The sequence below is a fragment of the Camarhynchus parvulus genome, chromosome 3 (genome assembly GCF_901933205.1).
Source record: "Camarhynchus parvulus chromosome 3, STF_HiC, whole genome shotgun sequence".
NCBI lineage: Eukaryota > Metazoa > Chordata > Aves > Passeriformes > Thraupidae > Camarhynchus > Camarhynchus parvulus.
In genome coordinates, this window is record NC_044573.1 from 6,140,228 (window position 1) to 6,158,871 (window position 18,644).

Genomic DNA, 18,644 nt, shown 5'->3' on the forward strand with positions numbered 1-18,644 from the left:
CAGGCAGAATTGGCTTCCACAGAAAGGCAATTACGCATCTCAACAAAAGGAGAAGTAATACACGGGCTGCAAATTAAGATTTTTAAGATTAATCATAATGGCTTGGTATTTTTATAGATGAGACTTTCACACAAGAAGAATTTAAGCATTTAAAGCAGTTGACTTGAACTGAATTTTGCAACTTGAACGGAGATGACTTCTCTGTAGCTACAAAGAGCTTGTTCCCAGCAGGTCTGAGCCATCTTGAGCACCACTGAACTGTGTGGTGGAAGTCATCCAGAAGTACTTGAAGTTTTTTGATTATCCCAGACTAAGCTGCACAAACCTTTCCCTGAAATGGTTCTACTAATAAACCTTTTTAGCAAAGCATATTTATTTTCCCATGGCCCCCTTTTTATCTCCTCTCTTTGCCAACATTTGCAGAGGGCTTAATTAGTGATTAGCGATTTCAGGTGGGATGCGTAAGTCTCGCTTTGGAGAAGGAATCAGCTTGTTCAAAAATTACTGAAAAAAAAAATTAAAATAGTCTAATTTTACTGATTTCTCCTTGCTCTAATTTTCAGTGGAAGAGTGGGTTCAGTGGCCCCTCTTGCCCAGGATGTAGCTACATGAGTAATGCTCTCCAAGCTGGTGAACCAGGCGGTGACACAACGCAGACTGTCCTCATGGTAACAAAAATCTGGGTTTCATCTTTACCTGGTGATGTAGTTGTTGCTCCAGTGTGCAACATCTCCCTGGCAAATGGGTAAAAATCCGCTGCTAATGTGTGGACGCCTCAGTGGAAACCTGTGCAGAGGGTCTGAGCGAGGCATGGTGTGAATTATATTGCCATGGCAACCTGGGATTTCTTTCATCCATTGACATCCTTCTTTTTTGGCATTTTCACAAATAGAGGCTTCATAATTTTTTTTTTTTTTTTAATATCTGAGTGGAATAGATCACTAAATTCCCTGCTAATGCCATGATAAAAAAGTATGAAAGTGAAGTTCATGTGTGGGTACAGAAAGGTTACAGTTATTTTGCAGGTTTAAGTTAAATTTTTGAGCAGGAATTATGTCTGAAGAAGCCCTAAATTTTTAAAGACATCAGGACAGAGGAAGAGAATGCAGTTCAGATAAACTTTTCTACTCCCAAACAGTCCCAATATAGATTCTGGAAGTCAGAAAAAAGCACTGAACAGTTTGTTCTAGATCTCTAATATGCCACTCCATTTCTGTAGCAAATAAAATGGAGTCCCTATAGTTGATGAACTCAAAAATGCATAAGACTTTTTTTTTCCTAATTTTTTAATAAAAGTACAAAGAAAACAAAAAAGATTCTGGTGTTATTTATGAATTAGGACTAATTTCTTCAATCATTTTCTGGCACTTATAAATGGCACAGAAGAAAATAAAGAAATAATTAAAATAAAACTGTCTCTTAATTGTTTTTGTAACCTACATCTTACACACTCCTTTCACATGAAAGGCATGGCTCTGTTCTTTTTCACAGTGGAGTTAATGGAGCTGTTCCTGACTTCTGTGCTATTTATAGGAAGATGAGAGGAGATCACAGTCAACACTTCCAGCTTGCCCATGGAGTACTTTCATTAGCAATTCTTCCCTCTCCAAGCACCTCCAGTTTGCCTGGAGTACCCCCAAGCATGAGGACACCTGGCTTCACTCCTTCACTGTGGTTTTTCAAGATCTCCATGGATGGCTTTTGGGACACTGGGGATGGCCTTGGACACTGCTCTGCTGAGGAGGAAGAAAAGTCACCTGAAACAGAGGTAAAGAGACTCACTCAGAACACAGCCAGCTTCAGGTCAGCCTTTGGGAATCTCTAATGGGAATATTTTTGCCAAGAGATTTTTTTTCAGAGAATGCCAAGTGTGTTTTCCCACATCAATCACAGTTTGTTAAGCTCCAGTTTTAACAGTTCTGATCCTCTGAGGGTCCTGTGCCACGACTGCCCAGGCTCCAGCTCCAAGTGTCTGCTAAATTGCTCAAGTGAGCTGCTTACAAACACCCTGCAGGCAGGATTTCATTCCAAACCAGTAGGTGAAAATTATGATTAATTATATATTCCCAGAAGTTATGATCAGTTTATGAATAATTCATGAAAAAATAAAGATTACTAAATAGACTATGAATATAATTTGCAAGCAATAATTTAAGCAACTTAATCTCCAAAGGTGAGGTCCTTCTTATATTTACCTAATGACAGTCTGCAGTGCAAGTGCTGGGTGCAGTGTTGTGAATATTCTGTTTCCACACAGCAACACATCAAAATGCAGGTTTGCACTGTCCACAGCTCTGAATGCAAAGGGCAGGCTTTCAAACAAACAACAGTTTGCAGGCAGAGCTCAGGGGTGAAGGCACCACAGTGTCGCCACATTTCTCTTCACAGAGAAAAGCAAGGCACAATTCTTCCCAAGAGTATTTCTGGGTTTCACATTCTCTGAACCTCAGAGAAAAAAAATCACAATTCTTATCTCATTTACTGCTCCTGTGTTGCTCACAAGTGGAATGCATGGTGGAAGATTGTTTACCTGAAGGGAATTGGTAGTTGGATTCTGGTGTGAGTGTTTTGATTCACTGACCAATTGAATCCAGGTGTGCGTTGGGACTGTCACTGACAGTCACGAGATGCTGAGCAGGGGAGTGCAGTTGGGTGCTTGGCAGATTCAGTTTAGATGTAATATAATGTAATATGGTATAGAATAATATAGTATCATAAAGTAATTAATGATAATGTAGTATAATAATAGGATAATACAGTATATATTAGTAGTAATATAGTAGTAGTATAGAATAATAGAATAATAGTATAATAGTATAATAATATAGTATAATAAAATAATTCATTAGCTTTCTGATAAGATGGAGTCCTCCTCATCATTTCTCCATGCCTCAGGGGCTGTCCTGTTCCGATATCCCAGTGCTGAGTGCTGAAGCCCAACTCCTGCCACAGCTGGACACACTGGATGGAACCAGGAGCCAAGAGGGAAGAGCAGCAGGGCACAAATGTTGTCCTGGAGTCGAGGTGAAAGGCATGGAGCCATCCCTGCCTTGGCTCTGAACCTACCATGCTTTCTCCCTGGGGGAGTGTAATTTACAGTTGTGCATTTCCCTTTCCAACTTCTCAGCAAAGCTGGCATCCAATGCAAACTGCCCTCAGAAACAGGGTGTGAGACACCAGAGATGCTGTTGCTGGATTATTTACTATTGTAATTCCTGTCTATAGGAAGGGTTAGCTGGATGTAGTTAATGGATTTCAAAGAATGTCATGGCTTTGAGGTTTTTACTCCATTTTTGGTCCGGGCTGATAAGGAAAGTGTCTGATTTGCCCAAGGATGCTCCTGGAGTTAGCTGCCCCTCCACTGCACATTTTACTGAGGGTTTCCTCCCTGCTTTCTCCTCAGTGACAGATGTTTGGGACCAGCACTAACACTTCAACACTGCAGCTGGGACAGTTGCATCACAGAGGGCTGGCAGGAGCACCATGGCCGAGATGGCTCTCGGATCTATAAACAGCACAAGTTCTGCAGGAAAAGGCAAAGTCTTTCAGGAGAAACAAGCAGCAAAATTGGGAGATCCAGAGGAAAAAAGTTCCTCTCTAGGCCTGACATGAAGGCAACAAACATCAAAAGAAGCACAAGGGAGTTCAAATGTAAAGCAAACCACGTAATTCTGTTAAAAATGTGAAATCAGACTGACCAAGAAATCTAAATTAATTTGTATACCCACCCTCCATTTGACTATACATTTGCTGCTGTGTAAAATATGAAGAGGTAATTGCACCCCTCAGAACTCAAAAATATAAGTTATGCTCTCTCATCTATTATCTTAGGTGGGGGCAATTTCTAGCTGAGCCCATTGGTGGTCTGCTTGACTGGTAAGGTCATCAGCAATTCCTCAGGAAAAAAAATAGCCCAAAGTCCAATTCCCCTTACAGCCCTTCTCATGCTGCAGGTCTCACCTCCTTCCCTCTTCCTCTCACAGCTGGTTCTCTCAAAACCCCCCATAACTGCAGGCTGAGCTTCCTGCAAGGGCCCCACCCTCTCTTGTCAGCACTGAGGAGATTTCTTACCATGACCTCTGGCATCTCTCTAGGTGTACATGACAAGGGTCAGCCACTGGAAAAAGGGAGAAGAAAAGGTGCAATTAGACAGAAATGGTATACATCAAGCCTTCAGACTTGTCTCAGGACCTTCAGGGGTGACCCAGTGACTGTAGTCCTTTTGTACTGCACAGGATAGTTGAGGGATTTTGGAACTGCCTCTCTCCCTTATTACAATTCAGACCCAGAAACTCTTTCCATATGTTGTTTTCCATGATAAATTATTGCAGCAGCTGCAGCAGGAGCAGTTGCTGGGAAAGTGTGGCACCTGCCTGATTGCAGGTGGAAGGGATAGCAGCTTCTGGGAACCTGGCTGTCCTACAGACTACCCCATAAAATAGGTCCAGGTCCTCTGCTTGCAAACTGTGCTCTGCCCTTGGTGCAAAAAAAAAAAAAAAAAAGAAAAGAATTAAAACAGTGAGGCTCTGCACTAGCCACAGAGTGTAAACAGGAGCTGGTGAGATTGTAAAAGGCTCTTTTAAAAAATCTTTTTAAACACCGGGTTGTCAAATAACAGTCCCCAGACTGATAAAATGCAGTACTCAGGCATATCACTGTGGAGCACAGCAGGATTTTTGCTTCAGACTAGCTGATAAAAAGCCTGATGTATCCCCATTCACTGAGCTATCCTTCAGACTGTGCTTTTAAGACAAACAGCAGCAGCAAGCATTTGTCTGCTGTTTCTGTCTTAAAACCAAGATGCTTTGCAATTCAGGATTAACAGATGGGGCAGTAAGAAATGAGGGCACGGATTTTTTTTTTTTGGTTACTTCCTCAAAGTCACTTTGAGCAATGTTTCCAGCAATGACAGGCTGGTGTCAGTAAGAGAAGACTCCATGCCTTGGCCAGGGATGGATGGAGCTGTGCTCCAGTGGGGCCAGGGAACCCTAGGGAAACACCTCCCACACAGGAGGTACTTCCAGCCAGGCAAAACCTCCACCACTATTTGCTGGGACAAAAACCTAGCAACACACATCACACATCATCTTCAACTTCACCCTTCTGCTAAAATGAGCTCCCACTTTGGAGCTGGAGGGAAGGGAAGGGAAGGGAAGGGAAGGGAAGGGAAGGGAGGGGAGGGGAGGGGAGGGAGGGAGGGAGGGGAGGGAGGGAGGGAGGAAGGAAGGGAAGGAAGGAAGGGAAGGAAGGGAAGGGAAGGGAAGGGAAGGGAAGGGAAGGGAAGGGAAGGGAAGGGAAGGGAAGGGAAGGGAAGGGAAGAGAAGAGAAGAGAAGAGAAGAGAAGAGAAGAGAAGAGAAGAGAAGAGAAGAGAAGAGAAGAGAAGAGAAGAGAAGAGAAGAGAAGAGAAGAGAAGAGAAGAGAAGAGAAGAGAAGAGAAGAGAAGAGAAGAGAAGAGAAGAGAAGAGAAGAGAAGAGAAGAGAAGAGAAGAGAAGAGAAGAGAAGAAGGAGCATTCTTACCTCCATTGCTGTCATCGAAATTTGTGATCCGCCCTCTGCTAAGTTTTGGAATGCATCTAGGGGCAGAACAAAAAAACCTTATTTCATGAGAAAGAAGCAAGAATGCAACGCAGACATAAAGCTGTGGCAGGTGAGGAGCAGAGCTGCAGTCCCTGTGCTGGGATGCTCTGCCTGGCCACATCTCATTTCTGTGCTGGGTACCCCTCCTGCCCTGGCCCTCGGATCACAGCCTGGGAAAGGATCCCAATTTTGGGGCCAGAATTTGGCAGACGTGTAGGGACAGGCAGCGCTCAATGTGGCTGCCTTCATCTCCTCTCATAATTTGTTTCAATTGTTTTCCTGCCCGAAGAGTGACAGGAGGATGGTGAACTAATGAAACACATCTTCCCACAGGGAAACTTTCTGTTGGTCCTTTTCCATCCTCCCTGGCAGTGAGTGATCACAGCGTGCCCTAAAGAAAGTGATTCTCTTGAAGTCATCATTGCAAGCTTTTTGCAGGGAATATAAATGCAGATGCTGCTGTTATTCAGCTACAGTTTGAAATTAACATTGCTGAAAGTTTTTTTGACAGAACACTTTGCCATCAGGAAATTTAAATCCATTCAAATATTGTTATTCTATGTGCATATTTATATTGCAGTATGTCTAGGAGAAGCCTTCAAACCCAAGTATGTGGATAAACTCAAAACACAGTATTTTGAGGGTTTTTTATTTATTTTGAAATTACTTTTCTCCTAGAAATATGCTCTTATAACAGTAATAAAAAGTTGAAACAAATTTAAGTCTGCCTATCCTTGAATGACACATTTCTCTGGGAGCCTGGAGTTTCCCACCCTGCATGGAAAAGACTTTGTAAGATTACAGGTGTTCTGAAACGTGGCCAGCCTTAGCAAAAAGGCTGCTGGGAGAGGGTAGGAACAGGGCACAAGGGCTCATTGCTCATCTGCCCCTTAGGAGGCCACCAGAGCTACCTCTGTGGCCCAAAGCAGGGAGGAAAGGTGGCACATCCAGCCTGCACTGCTCTGAAGAAAGGCACAGAACAAGGAAATCCCTGTGTTGTGCCCAGTGCTTTCACAAGGCTGCAAATGCAGGGCTGGGCTTGCACCCAGCAGTCTTTTTAGGAAAAAGTGGCAGCGCTGAAATTACCTCCTCTGGGCAGAGGTAAGTGCTTCTTTGCTGCTTCATTAACTCCAGTTAAATAGAATTTGCAAAGAAGATGCTGCTTTTGGTTTGGGTCTCATCTCTGGCTATCTTGAAAGGATGAATAATGATTTAATGGGACAGATTTTATCTTCCCCTGCTGCATTCACATCATCATAAAGGTTGACTGCCTTTTATTCCCACTTGGCACCCTTATCCTCTCCTGTAACAAACTTATTCACCATGATCTAAAAAGTTTGAGAGATGTATTCCACATTAAACCCTCTGTAAAGTGGTAACTGAAAGAGTGGAAAGCATTTTAAGATTCTCATTACAGACAGCAATGAAACTTTTAGACACTCCTTTCCACATGGATGCAAAGGATTTGTCTTTACATTGGCTCTTAAAACATAAAAGGATCTTTTTAAAACAGAAATAAAAAGTACTGTGGCACTAATTTAGGCATAAAAACTTTCATCTACAGCAAGTGACATGTATAATCACAAAAAATGGGTGTTTACAAGCTTCTTTTTTTTTTTTTTTAATGAAAGCATTAAAATCAGGACACGCTCTGATTTTACAACGCTCTCAGAACTGCTTGTGCTGTACTCCCTCGAAATGGGATTTTCAGCAGTGTCATCCAAGCAGATCTGCTGACCACTGTTGGCCCATTAAACATCAGTGCTACAAACACATGGGAGGAAATGAATGCTCCTTTCCATGCACCGCTGAAACCCAGCTCATTCCAAAGATGGAATAAAGTGCTGTAGCAATGTTCTAGCACAGGGGTCACAGTTGCTGGCTTTAACTACCAATATTTCCAGTCAAAATGCTTATTATTAGAGTAGCAAAAATTACGATTCTGTAAAACACAATTTCATTTCCATTCAGGCAAAAGCTCATTTACAGGCACTCCCTCCTTGCAAGTGCCAGGCAATAGCTGGATGCTACATGGGGAATGGGTTTGTTTACCCACAGAGGATACTGGACTTTCTCCTTACCAAAAAACTGAGAGAACTTTACTGAACACTGAGCTACTCCCTAGCTGCTGGTTGCTTCAGTGTGTGGCATTCACATTCTCTGAACAGAGAGAGACATAATTTTCTCTCTCAGGGTTTTTTCCTGGAGAAGCACAGAGAGAAGAAGAGAAAAACAGTTCTTATCTCTGCTTGCTGCTCCTGTTGTTTTTGCACACGTGGAATGTGTTAGGAAGATTGTTTACCTGAAGTGATTTGTCAATTGGATTCTGCTGAGGATTGTGTTGTTTCCTCGGCCAATTGGCTTAAAGCTGTGTCCTGGCTGTCTGGAGACAGTCACAAGTTGTATTCTTTAGTATTCTTTGTAGTATAGTATAGTGTCTCTTTAATAGAGTTGTAATGTAACCGGGGAGCAACTGACAGAACCAGAGGACACAGTCTCAAGCCACATCACGGAAGGGATAGGTTGGATATTAGGAAGAAATTTTTCACTGAAAGAATAACAAAGTACTGGAATGCTCCTCCCAGGGAAGTGGTAGAATCACCATCTCTGGATTTGTTTAAAAAAAGACTGGTGCTATAGTCTAGTTGAGGTGTTGGGGCATAGTTGGACGCGATGATCTGAGGTCTCTTCCAACCTCATCATTCTGTGATTCTGTAACATAATACAGTTTTAATAAAGCAATTGTTCAGCACTCTGAATCAATGGAGTCAGATGCTAATCATTCCCAGAGTTGGGGTCACCTAGTTTTCTGTACCAGTGCACAGGAGATAAATCCAGCTCCTGGCAAGCAGGCTGCCCACAGAGCTGCCTGGGCCATGCCTGGGCTCGGGGCAGCTGTGTCGCTTGAAGCTACGCTGTTGGACCAGTATTCCCACGCCTTGTGTCGTGTCCCTTGTCCCTCTCTGAGGCTGGCTGTGCAGGCTGCCCTGCTGCCAGGGGCCCTGGCAGGGCTGGCACTCACGGCTCATGGTGTCCAGGCGCAGCATGCAGCACACGAAGTCGCGGAAGCCAACCCTGCCGGCTCCGTCGCCGTAGCGCAGCATCAGCAGCCGCAGCAGCTGCGCGTCCGTGGACAGACCTGCCGGGGCAAAGACACGCTGGGAAGGGATGGAGCAGCTCTGCTGGCCTCCTGCACCCTGCCAACAACACCCTCAGCCCCCTCCCCTGGACAGCTTTTCCCCCACTTCGTGCCCAAGAGTCGGGGTAGGGTAATGGCAAACAAAAGTCGCCTTACTCACTGAGTCCCGTTGTGGCTTAAGTCAGTGAGCTGCAAACACTGAGCTAACTAACCTTGTGTTATCTTGCTTTGCCTTTCTAGCTTTTATTTTCTATAAGAAAGGGTGATTTTCTTTGGCTCATAACTGTAAAAGTCTGAGCGTAGCGTTTCCAATACCACCGGCTCTTTCTGCTAAAGAGGCAGATGCTGCATTGCTGCATGCTCAGGCTATTATGCTGCATAGCATGCCTGGGATTCTTAATTTTTACATTTTCTCTTCTATTAGAAAATGGTGAAGGGTGCATTTCTTTTTTATTAGCTGATTATTCAGTATTTATGTCGCAGTCTGTTTGGATGGAAATCGGTATTCAATTGAATGAACAAAAATTGCTTTTTAGAATGATTCTTTTAGTAGTTAAATAAAACTACCCTAAATGTGCTGGCTATATGAGAGGAATGATTTAAATATATTTTACACTAAAAGCTGATTTGCAAAACAAAAGGGAAATTTTCTGCAGAGAGCTGGACTGATAGCTTTGGTTTAATGCCTTCTCTGAGACTTCAGAAAAGTCTCATTTGCTCACTCCAGGTTTTAGTAGCTCAGCTGGATGTGAAGTAACTTCCCTGCTTTTTCAACCAGCTCTGAACTTTTCAGTTTTAAATGAACTCATCATGGAGCTAAATTAGTTGAAAAAGCAGAAATAAAAGAAATGGCTTCTCCATACCTGTGTAGGGAGAGAGATGGAAGTGGTTTAGTACCACCATTGACAAACTCTGGTTGCATGAGCCTAGCTGGAGGTCTCCAGCAGGAAGAAGGTACATTATGCTGAATAATTAAAGAATGGAAATACATTTGGGCTTAAGATACATTTCAAATTAAGGTAAACATGATTTTATATTCTTCTCAAATGAGATAAAGATAGTAATTAAAAATTAATCTAATTAATTGTCTTCTTTGAGTCTGGTTTTAAACCACTGTAGCAGTGAGCAATGAATTCTATTTTTAAGCTTTTGAAGACAGTAGGAATTCAATCAAGCTCTCTCCAGAGAGCAGGTTCCAGTAAATATTACTTATGGGATGCTACAGTCAAGTATACACTAGGAAAACACCAAGAATTTGGCCTGGTCAGTCTGGGATACACTTGCTCTGAAATCTGCTCACTTGGCAACATCTCAATCAACCTCATCAACAAAACTGAAGGGTCAGTCCTCTCTGTTCCCAAGACTTTTCAGCTGATTTGTAAGACTACTTCCCAAACCTTTTATCTGCTGGATTCCTCCCTCTGGTTTTTGGCCAAGATATTAATTACTGACTTGATGTTTCCCTATTTATGAAAATTATCTTGAATCATTTGCTGTTGCCAAAGAGGAGTTTGTAAGTACATCAGGCCAACGCTGCTGCATTTCAGGGCAGCACTGCTGTTAATGCAGCTGGCCTGCTTTACTCTGATCCATTATTATTATTGGAAGCATTAGGAAAAGAGTGAAAATTAAGCACACACTGCAGTGTTTTGTTGGGGAAAGCACTGAACACTTCAGGGAACAGCTGGCTAGGAGGTGGATTTAGAGACATTAATACCATTCCCAGAGGTAGCACCAAGCTCCCAAACCCCTTCTGGGGTTCCTGCTCAAAAGCCAGGACAGGGAGCATCCCATTGCCAAGCCAGATTCAAATCCAGATGTCTGGCTCAGAGGGCAGCAAGAATGAGCTTGTAATTTTCTTCCCCACTCAGAACTACTTGTAGTCAAACACGTATTGAATTTGCCACTTAACAAGTGTTTTTTATGCCTTCAAACAGCTGCATTGTTTTGGCTGGCAGGACTTCTCCATGCACAATTTTCCTCCCAGTTTTACACTTTAGCATCTTTCTCACAGAATGGCAACTTCTCCTTTGACATTTGGCGCATCAGTGATCAGTGAGACTGTGATCAGTGCTGATCACCTGTCTGAAAGGTGCAGGTGCAGCTCAGACAGAGCTTTGCCCAGCTCTCAGCAGGGAAAAAAAAAAAAATATATATATATGCATCCCCTCAGCTGATGGCTTCCAGGGATAGCAATCCTGCACCAGTTTCCTCCTGGGACAGCACCTCTCTGAGCTCCAGAAGCCAAATGGGAGCTTCTCTAGTGCATAATTGAAAGGGGATGGTTGTGTCAGAGATGTGCTTCATGCACAAAGTCTCCTTTGAGACCACTCAGCTGAAATGCTTCACTCGTGTGCACTCACCGAGAGTTGCAGCACTCAGTAGCCAACAGAGGTCAGTGCAAACTAAACAAATGCCTGTCGCTGTGGCTTTCCCTTCTAGACAGTCACTGCCCTGGAGAGGAACTGCAGGAACTGAGGCAAGTGCTGGAATCCACTCTTCCTTTCTCCTTTCCTCCCTGCTGGATGTTCCATCCATGACCTGGAAGCAGCTCTGGCCAGTGCTGCACTTCTCTGCACCTTTCTGCTGGTTCCCCAGCACAGACCTCTCAGCAGAGCTGTGATCTGACTGGCATCTCTGGGAAATCCAGGCCACTTTCTCCCCAAAATCAATCAATCAATCAATCAATCAATCAATCAATCTATCTATCTATCTATCTATCTATCTATCTATCTATCTATCTATCTATCTATCTATCTATCTATCTTCCTTATCCTTTCCTTCCTCATCCCTTCCTTCCTCGTCCTTTCCTTCCTCATCCTTTCCTTCAGCACCCCAGGGAAAGCAAGGGGAGCTCTCAGCCCCTCTGGGTGTACCTGCTGCCTGGATGGCATTCTCCAGTTCAGCAACATCAAGAAATCCAGAACGGTTCCTGTCTTCCTTGAAGAAGATCTCCTAAAGCACAGTGCAAATGCAGATTTCAAGCTCTTACCACCGTTCCCCACATTTACCACCAGAACCAGTTCTCCTCCCTTAATAAATACGCTGCAAAGAAGTCCAGCAGGTGAGATGGGGCGGGCTGTGACATGGGAGACCCATTTTCAGAAGGCTCTGACAGAATGTTACTGTGTAAGAAATCCCACAGTTTGAGGTGGGCAGAAGCCTTTTTGCTTTCCCAACACACCCCAGCACATTTGAGGCGCGGTCAGTGGGAAGAGCACCCCTATCTAGATGGGCAGCTAGGTGGTCTCAGAGCATCTCAAGAGGAAGGGAACAAACTGGAGCCCACCCAAACCCGATTCTTGAGGAATCCCTCCTGTCCTGCACCAAGGCTGAGGGAGAAGCACCTGACACAGAGAGGCTGCCATGCACGCCCTCAAGAATTTAGGTGGGACCCTAAATACCATGTCACTGCTTCCAGTGCCTGTCCTGGAGCAGAAACATTTCTCCCAGACAAGCCTTTATCAGATCCTACACATTTCCACTAGAAACTGCAGAAATGAGGAAATGACATTTTCTCAGATGACTCCGTTCAAGAAGTCATTTCAAAAGAAAAAAAAAATTGCCAGTGGTGGCACAGACATGGAGATTTCCATCAGATTCTGAGCCTAATTGGCCTTGCTACCTTTTTCCCTCTGTGCTGGAAAAGCCTGGGTTGCTCATTTGGAGCACTTGACACACACCACTGCCTCCCTGGCGTGAGAGGAGGGAACTCTGACCCGCTAAGCAAAGCAAGCAGCCTCTGCAAGGCTTCTCCCCTTAGCAAACAACCCCTGCAAGGCTTCTCCCCTTAGCAAACAACCCTTGCAAGGCTTCTCCCCTTAGCAAACAACCCTTGCAAAGCTTCTCCCCACAGCGCTCCGAGAGCACCGAGCATCTGCTCCCCGCTGCTGGAGAGCCCCCGGGTACGGAATCCACAGCAGCCACAGCATCCACAGCATCCCAGGAGAGAGCCACCCCCTCCCCTGTACCCTGTACTTAGTGAGACTTCGCCAGAGGCTCCCGAACTCCTGCAGGGTGAGTCTCCCGTTGGAGTTGAGCTGTGCATTTAGTTAAGGGTCGAGCGCTTAATGAGAGCTGAACCCGGCTGGCTTGGTTGCTGCCTGCACGGAGCTGATCGCATAAGATGCAGCCTCTTCTGTGGGTCACGTCGTGCTGAGAAAAGCCAGGGTTTTCCTGCTCTCAGTGGTGTTTAAATCCAGCTTCTTTGTCACACTGCACAGCTGCTCATGCCTGTGCTCACAAACCACAAAAGGTTTCTATTTATAAGGTGCCTTTAACCATAGGGTGACATTTAGCCCCGGAGCACGGACACCCCTGTGAATGAACGTGGCCCCATGGCCCTGCCTCTGCACAGGATCTGCTCTGCCTGCATCCTCCAGGAGAACAGGCCCTGAGGAGCCAAGAGCATGAGGAGATGATCCCAAACCTCCATTCCCCACCCAGGAGTCCTGGGCAGACACACAGCACCCGCCCCTGTGTGGGATGGTGAAACCTCCCCGAAAGCAAAACTCGTCACCAGTGAAATGCAAGCAGACAAATGCTGCTGTCGTGGAACCTGAGTGAAAAAAGCTGATCCTGGCTTTGCAGGCCAGGATAGGTCACACTGTACATGGGTTATCTGCAGGCCAGAGAATTAAAAATCCATCCTGAATTACAGCAGAGCAGAGGCTTTGTCAGCTCTTTGCACGTGCCATGCATTCACAGTGCCCACTTATCCCAGGACAGGCTTTGCAGAGGAGGAAAAGTCTCCTTCACTGGCTCGATGCTGAAAGCTGGAAAGAGAGAGGGACTTCTGGTCATTTTAATTCATTCTCTGGCAGTTTTTAAAGGTCTGAAAATGTCTCAAAGCTTTTTCGAGTCATGGAGGAAAAGAGACAATGAGCAAGCAAAGGAGAAGAAACACAGGAGGGAGATGTATGTCTCCATCAAGGAGCCCTCTTGTTCTACAATGGCCAGAAATGTGTTTCTTGTGTTGTCTTGTTAGCAGTAAAAGGACTGAGTCACTCAGCTAAATAGGAAAGATACACTGGAAATCCACTCTGGGATGGCCTGTGAGGCCGGTGCCTGGGGTTCAGCACTGACAGTGTCTCTGCCCCTGACACCAGCCCTGCTGGCAGCCTGCTGAAGTGCCACCCCAGGCAGTGCAAGCACCACAGAACAGCTGAGCTATGCCTAAACTCTGCCCTGCCTCCTTGTCTCAGCTCTGCCTGAGACCCCCACCCAAGGGTGAAGCTTAGCCGAGCCCCAGAGAGGGCAAAATGAGAGCAGAGAGTTGGCTGGCAGCAGAAGGCTGATCCTCACCTTGCAGCAGACACAGCAGAGCCAGGGCATGCACAGCAAAGTCCTGCATGCACTCTGGGACAGTTATTTATTGGGGATTTGGGCTAATATTTACTTGCAGGTTCTCACACTGGGATGCTCAGCCCAGCCATAACTCAAGGCAAGGATGGGCAGCACCAGGGAAGTTTATTGCTTCTGCTGAAAGGATACATCCATCAGAGCTAAAATGCCTCTGCATGAATCAAAGCTGAATCTCCCTCCCAGGCTGGTCATTTCATCTGCAAGGATTGACAAAACAGAAGGAATTAGCAAGAGCAAGGGCTGTGACAGGCATCAGGACACCGTTCTGAGGCAAGGAGGACACCAGGCTGAAGGCTCACACAGCTGCAAAGCCCCAGCTCTGGTTCAGGGTCTCACACAGCAGCAGGGGCTCTGTGCCAGGCTGAGGGAACCTGCACATCTCAGACACCTCTACCTTCCCCAGGGACAGGTGCCCTGTGTGGGCTCGCCCTGCCCACAGATGGAAACACTTCCCTCCTGACATAAGGGATGTTGAAGATTGCATGCAAGATGTTTTCCATTCCCATCTGGATGGCAGATTATCTTTTGTCAAGTGGGCAGTTTGCCTTATCTCTCTCTCTGAGTGACCACATTCACACCTCCTTCGGGAGGGGACATTACTGATAACAGACTATTGAATATCAGTGCATGGCTGATAAGAACTATAACATCCCATTGGGAGATGCTCCGCCCAGAGGGAGGAGCCAAGCATTCCTACCCGGATATAACCTGAGGTTTTATGAGACACCAGCACGGCTTTCTCCACTGGATTCCCCAGAGGAACAGCAGATCTCTCTTCTTCCACTGGATCTTCAGAGGAAGAATACATCCTTCTCTACAGATCCCCCTTGCTCCAGCAGAACCACACCTGACACTTCAGGAGGGCTGCAGCCACATTTCCAATGGGACTGCTACCAACACCCTGACCCACAGGGTGTCAGGTTGGGTTCTGACTCTGTCAGTGCTGTTCTACTGTACTGCATCGTTTATTTTATCCTTTTGGTTTTTTTCCTTTCCCTATTAAAGAACTGTTATTTCCTGCTCCCATGTTTTTGCCTGAGAGCCCCTTAATTTAAAATTTATAGCAGTTCAGAGGGGTGGGGAGGGTTTACATTCTCCATTTCAGGGGAGGCTCCTGCCTTCCTTAGCAGACTCCTGTCTTTCCAAACCAAGACAAGGGAAATGGCAGTGACAAGAAAGGCCACTGGTGCTGATTTAGTGTCCTAAGAGCACTTTGAGCCTGGCTGAGCACATGGCTGAGCTGGGTGCAGCCCCCCAGCTGTGCCCCTCTCATGCTCTCATCCCACAGTGCAGGAAGCCACAAAGAGGATTGTTTAAGGACCATCGGGACACCATTAAATCCTGTGACTAATTGACTCTTGTCCAAGGATAGGGAAGCACCAAAAGCATTAGTTGGGCTGCAAAAGCTTTACCTTGGGAGATCACTTCATTAAGGAGTTGTTGCAGCTGCGAGGCATCGATAGTCGAGCCCTGATGCAAAATAAAGCACAAAGAGAGGTCTGTGAGCATAAAGTTTTCTCCTGTGTCACTTTTGCCCAAACCTTTTTTTTTTTTCTCAGGCACTGTGGCAACCAAGAACCTCTGTTTATATCTATCAAAGGAGCAGCAGCATCCTCTCTGGGGCACGACCAGGCTCTCCGTGCTGCCGGGGCACTCCAGCTGCACTTCCATCCCCGCGGGGTTTGCTCTGCAGGGATGGGGAGCTGTGGATGGGCAGCACAGCAGGCACTGTGTGGGTGGGCTGGCAGCACAGGCAGTGCTGCCCATCAGCCACCCCAGCCACCCCCAGGGCAGCCCTGCTCGTTTTCACCTTCACGCATTGATGTAACCATTAACTGCCAGAGGTTCATCGTGCAGAGACTTTTGACAGCGATTTTTTTTTCCTCTTGACTAAGTCAAGGAGTTCTTTATAACAGTTTATTAAACCATTAAAAGCATCTCCTGTGAACACAGAGCTTGGCTCTGAAAGAGCAGGAATCAATTACTCAAACGCTGACTGATGTCTGGTTTCCAAGTGCTGAGAAGGCAAATGGAAAATGATGCTGATGAGAGGGGGGGGGACTACCCAAGGCTTTCTAATTGCTTTCAGCAAATAAACAAACAAACAAAAAAAAAAAAAAAAAAAAAAAAAAAAGTACACATGCAAGCCCATCACCAGCTCAACTACAAATCTCCAATATTCCACTGATATATGGCACTAGACAATCTATCCCAGCTCAATGTCCCATTTTTCTGGGGGTTTTGGCAGGTCAATCAATACCATTTTCAGGGTATCCACTTGAGGATGGAGCTACATTTCAAAAAAAAAAATTCTAAATGGATTTGTATCAACATCATAGATCAGTTTTTCTGCAAGTCCAGATGGGTTTTTTTTTTGTCTTTTTTTTTCCAACAATATGTTTTAGAGAGGGTACCTGCTTAGCGTGCCTTAGGAAAAGAGCCTTATAGGAGCTGCCCTGGTTCTGTCTTGGTACATCCTGCATCGAAAACAAAGAGCAGACATAAATAATTCAGCTACAAAACAACTGGAGGCAAAAGTCTGCAGATCCGAACAGCACTTTAGAGGGGCAGGGAATGTGCAGCACAGGCTGCAGTTTTCATATCCCCCAAAATTAAGTGAACTAAGAGTGAGCAACTGCTACTGCAATGAAGGAAGAAGCGCATTTTGGGTGTTAGCAGCTAGTACAACCAGGGAGGAACAGTTCAGGGATTAAGGAAGAAGACAGAACACATCTAGGATGGAATTTAGAGGGTCAATACATGAGCCTGATCCTTATTGGTGGACCTTGGTTGGGATCACTGCTCAGGGCATGGGAAGATTCATGTGAACAAGAAAACAGAGCAGAAAAGCTGGCTTTTCCTTTCTCTTGTACCTTCTCAGTCCCAAGACAAGCTTGGACTATACCTGAGCAATCGCAATTCAATGGTTAAGTGTTTTTTTTTTGGCCAACCTTCCAGTGAAAAATCCACCAGGCACTAAGGGGAATTATCCTTAACGTTATGAAGTCTTCAGAAAAAAATCTAAGCCCAAGATCCAATGCCTTCGTCTCTGTGTGAGATACTTCACACCAAAGAAGCCCAAACACCTGAACAGGAGCAGAAACTGTGGGTACCACAATCCCTCAAAGTCAGAACTCTGGCTAAGGACAACAGCCAGGTAAACTGACAGCTCCTCAGTGGGAAGAGATAAAAAGTCACCATTTACACCACCCCTCTAATGGGGCCTAATTGTGTGCTGGAAAATGAATCACAAGGAAGGGACTCTGCTTTCTGCTCTCCTTCACACCTCTGGCTTCAAAGATCTGTGTCTCTGCAGGTTGTAAACAGCAGCCTCTCGGTGGCAGGGCTTTGCTGGTGGGACCAGCCCTGGCAATGTGCACAGCTCACAGCAAGAAGCCAAAAAACCCACGGGGGCTGGGCTGGAGAGGACAAGATGGGGGTTGGACTAGAGATGCAGCCAGTTTCAAAGTGTGGTTTGCTTTATGTCTCTGTCTCTGAAGATATCCTGATGAAAAGCAGCAGAAATCTGATTTGAGTCTCATCTCTATGGACTCCTGTGCTTTATAGGGCACAAGCACTTAAAGGGAATCATTCCCATGGGGAAGGCATGTCCAATCCCACTCTTAGGAATTATATTTCCCTCTCTCCCCCCCATAGATATATACCCATTTTACAGACATTGGAAGAAATGAGAATCTTTTAAGCATTCTCTCCCCTGCTCTATATTTGGTTTGTCAGAGATGGTGAGGTGAAAAGGACAGCTGGACAGACTGACAAAGGGACTGTATAAGACCTGTTTCCTCAAAAATCAGGCTCTGAAACAGACACATGAGAAGAGGAAGGGCTTTGCTGTCCCTCCCATCTCTCCAGAGAGGTGTCCTGCCCTCCCAGCAAGGCTGCAGGGTGCCAAACAATGGGACAGTGGTGGGTGGTAGAGGGAGAAAAGAGCAGATGAAGAGGAGTCAGTAGAAGTGACCAAATGATCACCACCAGGACCTGCACCAGTTTCCAGACTCTTACCATGGGCAGCCCTGGGCTGGTCAGGGAGCTCGAGTTCCTAGAAAAGAGTTCCAAGAATCAAACTGGGAGAAAAGAGCCCTTTCCAGAGCGCTGATTTGCAGCTGTGGAGGAAGGCAGGCACCACCAGCAGCCCTCACCCAGCCCACAGCCCCACAGGATGCTCAGCACCCATGGCCCAGCTCAGACAAGGCTGCTGCACTGCTCCTGGGTCTCTCTGTGCACACAGGGCTGAGTGTCCAGCACAGAAAGGCAGTTTGTCTCACCCTGAGCATGCCAGGGCTGACCTCAGCACACAGAACACAGGGCTGCCCTGCCCTGAGCCACTGAAATCTTTCACCTCCTCTCTCTTTGCTCAGCTGGACAGTCAGGAATAAAAACAGCATCTGGGCTATTAAAAGGCAACATCTAAATGTCTGCAGCCTGCCTGAAACTGGGCCAGGGTCACCCTTGCTAAGACATCAGATTCAGTACCTGAGTTTTGCTTTTCGGTAGAGAAATTAGACAAGCCAGGTTCTATTTTTATAATATCTGTAGAGGCGCGT

General features: G+C 45.7%; 1 protein-coding gene across 1 annotated transcript in view; it reads right to left on the reverse strand.

The window, feature by feature from the left end:
* Positions 1–4,090: 4,090 nt before the first annotated feature.
* LOC115901579 (calpain-13-like) overlaps positions 4,091–18,644 on the reverse strand; it is a 47,344-nt gene continuing 32,790 nt past the window's right edge. Inside the window, exons 12-20 of the mRNA XM_030944289.1 lie at positions 18,103–18,139; positions 16,497–16,559; positions 15,495–15,552; positions 14,212–14,279; positions 12,690–12,758; positions 11,599–11,673; positions 8,602–8,758; positions 5,520–5,575; positions 4,091–4,117 (exon numbers count right to left, since the gene is read on the reverse strand). Of these exons, the coding sequence (XP_030800149.1) occupies positions 4,091–4,117; positions 5,520–5,575; positions 8,602–8,758; positions 11,599–11,673; positions 12,690–12,758; positions 14,212–14,279; positions 15,495–15,552; positions 16,497–16,559; positions 18,103–18,139 (610 nt within the window). The remainder of the gene's footprint in view (positions 4,118–5,519; positions 5,576–8,601; positions 8,759–11,598; positions 11,674–12,689; positions 12,759–14,211; positions 14,280–15,494; positions 15,553–16,496; positions 16,560–18,102; positions 18,140–18,644) is intronic.